The sequence below is a fragment of the Pinus tabuliformis genome, chromosome 8, assembly GCF_031772625.1.
Source record: "Pinus tabuliformis cultivar Carrire ecotype Pingquan chromosome 8, CPIR1, whole genome shotgun sequence".
NCBI lineage: Eukaryota > Viridiplantae > Streptophyta > Pinopsida > Pinales > Pinaceae > Pinus > Pinus tabuliformis.
In genome coordinates this window covers 1,107,172,957-1,107,176,710 of record NC_142294.1, presented here as the reverse complement: position 1 = coordinate 1,107,176,710, position 3,754 = coordinate 1,107,172,957, and the positions used below count along the sequence as shown (strand labels likewise).

Sequence of the window (3,754 nt, the reverse complement as noted above, 5' to 3'; positions counted from 1 at the left end):
CTTCCTTTCTTTTTTTGTGTAAATCAGCGTATTATATTAGCGTAAGAATACATATTTTACAAAAGGTCTGCACGAGCAAACAACTGACTGCTAGATTACTTAGCATTCACCAAGAAATGACCAAAATGACCAGCCATACGACCCCAGGCTCACCACGCAGGGCGACAGAGAAAAAGGGGGTTGACAAAAGCAGCAGAGACCAGACCTCTAAACAACTAGAGCCGCAGACCATGAACGGCGAGTTCCTGAGCAAAATTAAAACGAAACCAAGAAGACCCACCAGGGTAGGTAGAAACAACAACTGACCCAACCTCATGAAAACAACCAGAACAAGAGCCAAGACCCATTACATTTCAAGAACAATATAATTTTTGGAGGTGTCCGACGCAGACCCTGTCTTAGCTTTGCCTGCCTGAGCAGGCGCTAGACGAGTGTTCTGAGTGTCGCCAGTGCGCTCCTCCATCCTATCTTTAGCATGCCTGGCATTAGGACCTAATGTGTGCCTCAAGAGACTAATTAGAACCGATAGTTTCTTTGACATGCTGTCAAACTGTTGTTCCAGTGCACTTATCTTGAACTCCAAGCTTTCCAGAATGGCAATGTGCTCCTCTGACGCAGCTGCAGTCGCTTGTTGGGCTTGACGCACTTGGTCGGAATAGTTCCCCTGCATACTCAGAGCTTTGGCCAACATAATTTTCATTCTCCACACCTCTGCTTGCGTTCTCACAAACTAAGTTGTGCGCGTTGTAATCGAACCAGGGTCCTGAATCCAGTCAATCTCCTTCTCCAGCTCTTGAACCTTCAAATTTTCCTCCTCCTCTGTAGCAATGGCCTCCAGCTCCTCGATTTTCCGTTTTTCTCTTTGCGAGATACGGGTCTCATACGCTTCGCGAGCTCTTTTTAAATCTCTGTTGGCCGAAGCGTTACGACTTCCCTCTCCTACCATGATATCAACCACACTCACCAGGCAGCTCAACCACACTCTACAGCCGAAGGAAGAGAGTTTCAGCCTCCAAATCGAAGAAACAATGCCTCTGCCTCTGCGTGGAGCTACTAATATATAGATACGATTGGGGGATTTACTGGCTGTGTGCCGATTTCGTCCCTGTTTCCCGCAGGTCTTGTCATCATAATTCCTGCGAGGTGGTGAATTATTTCGGTTATGGCTCGAGTTCTTTTCCTTATGGTCACCTTCCTTGCCATCCTCCAAAACATGCCAAGTGTACCGTCTACTATAAGGGCGCCGACGGCGCACATTCTTTTTGATCATGTATCGGATGCGAATGTTATCCTCCTGCTCGAGCAATGAATGCTCCTGAACTTTTTGTCCTTCGCTCTGCTGCCAACCTTTGAATTTACCTGCTGTACGCATGATCCTACTCATGTCGTTAACCTTGCCTAAAGCGCCGACCTTCGGCCTTACTTTTCGTTCATTAAATCCTGCCTCGAGAGCAGGGTACACCTATCTCTTAATTCCGGGCATATGACGTCCTGCCAACAGCTGTCCACAATGCTAGTGGGGTTCTCTATACCATAATTCGCTAGATGGTCCGCGACTCCGTTAGCTTTACGTCGAACAGCCTGAAAGATCAAACCTTTCAGCCACCCCAAATGTTCAGCTATGTTTTCTGTAACTTTAGCTAGTCGCCAGTGCTGAGTGACCTTACTAGCTTTGGCTCCCACATACATCTTTCTGGCTGCCGTTATCGCGAGCTGAGAGTCCCCCTCAACCACTGCTGTGCCTGCCTGTAAGTTTCTAAGAATCCTAAGACCCTGCTCCATAGCTACGAACTCCATTTCATTATTCGTTCCTTCTCCCAAGGCTCTACTGTAGATATGCTAAATTTCTCCTGCGCTATTCCTTATAATGCCCCCAATGCCGGCCATTCCTGGATTACCTCTCAAAGCTCCATCGAAATTTAACTTGAGGAAGCCTGCAGGTGGTCGTTTCCAGATGCTCAGCATGGTGCTTATTTCCTGTTGGCGATTTGAGGTAGCCACATTCATTCCATTATCCAGGTTAAAGGCTTTTAAAATTTGTAAGTCCCGCTTTGAAACTTTGTTGTCTTGGTCTGCTTTGCTTTTGACAAGAACCAATTGTCTTACATTTTGGGTAATACTTTCGAGAGTATGAAATATATCTCTGGTTTCATTTACGAATACTCTCCTGTTCCGTTCCTTCCAAATTGTCCATGTGATGAACCCCGATATCTTTTTCCAAATGGTATTTATCCTCTGATTACTAGAGAAATTGCCCCGCCACTTCTCAATGGTTTCTTGGATGGAATTTCTGGTTCTGTCTGTTTGTTGCAACGTGTTTTCCGCCCAATTCCACAGATGGTTAGCCCACTCGCATGTGTTGAAGAGATGGTTCATAGTTTCTTCTTCTATATTGCACATGGGGCACCTGGAAGGGCCGCAAAACCATTTCTTGCGGAGATTTTCCCATGTAAGGGTTTTCCTGCGCATTAGGAGCCAGAGGAAAATTTTAATTTTCGGCCAGAATAGAGAATCCCAGACTTGGTTGCTCCATTGAACCTCTGCGACCGGCTCTGAGTTTTCGATACACTCCCTGGATTCTTTGAGCGTGAAGTAGCCCCCTCCTTGCTTTCCCCATCTTAGTTGATCTCTGTCATCAACTTTCCTTATTCTTCTTTTGTTTAATATATTCTACAGGTTCTGGACGTCGATGTTAGCCTCAGTTGGGTTTCTTATGTCATTGATCGTCCATTCTCTTCATTCCAGGTCCCTGCTGTTAGGATTTCAATAGTGATTCACCATGATTCTCCCCAGTCCTTGATAATTTCTCTGCAGGTCTGCAAACTCTGGCCTCTCTAATTTCGGGAGTTGTTGCCAGGCATCCTCCCAAAACAAGGCCATTTCCCCATTACGAATTTCCCAGAAGCTATTCTCCTGTATAATACCACGATTATTCCTTGCAAGGTTCCAGATCGGGGAGCCTTCCGGATTCTCTTGCATTCTGATTAAGTTCTGAGTGCTATGCGATGGAACGTATTTCTCCTTCCAATGTCTAGCCCAAGGGAGATTGGGCTCCTTCAACCATTTCCACCAGATCTTAGCCCCACAGGCTTTATTGATGGTACAGGGATCTAGTAGGTTTAACCCTCCTAATTTTTTGGGTTTGCACAATTTATCCCATGCCACTAGTGCCCACTTTTTCTTCTCTGCGTTTCCTGTCCATAAAAAGGATCTTTGAATTACCCTTATTTTCTGCAAGACTCCCTTGGGAGCAGGGATTATGGAGAGCAAGTATTGAGGAATGGCTTGCAGTACTGCTTTAGTTAACACTAGCCACCCTGCAAAATTGAGAGCTCTATGGGTCCAGTGACGACATCTCTTCTCCAAATTGGCTAGGATCTTTTCCCAATGCACCTTTTGCCAAGGTTTGTCTGTTAGGGGAGCGCCTAGGTATCTCGAGGGTAGACTTCCTCTGCGAAAGCCTAGAATTCTAGACAGATGCTTTTGCACAACTAAATGCGTATTGAAGAAAAAGATGGTTGATTTAGATAGATTAATTTCCATACCTGAGGCTTCACTGAAGAGATTGAGGATCCTCTTGTAGCCCAGGGCTTCTTTGACTGTAGGAGAACCATGCAGCATTGTATCATCAACAAATTGTTGGTGAGTGGTCGCTGGAATATGGGGCAGGGACTGTAACCCTCTGATGTTTCCTTCCTCTTTAGTGCTGCGAATGAGTCTGCTCAAACCTTCCATCAAGATAACAAAAAGGAAC

The 3,754-nt window shown here is 45.6% G+C and overlaps 1 protein-coding gene across 1 annotated transcript; it reads right to left on the bottom strand.

Moving 5' to 3' along the window:
* Positions 1–1,839: 1,839 nt before the first annotated feature.
* On the bottom strand, positions 1,840–2,376 carry LOC149239224 (uncharacterized). Its single transcript, XM_089369803.1, has one exon. It carries the CDS (start codon positions 2,374–2,376, stop codon positions 1,840–1,842), a length of 537 nt encoding a protein of 178 aa, XP_089225929.1.
* Between the last annotated feature and the right edge of the window lie 1,378 nt (positions 2,377–3,754).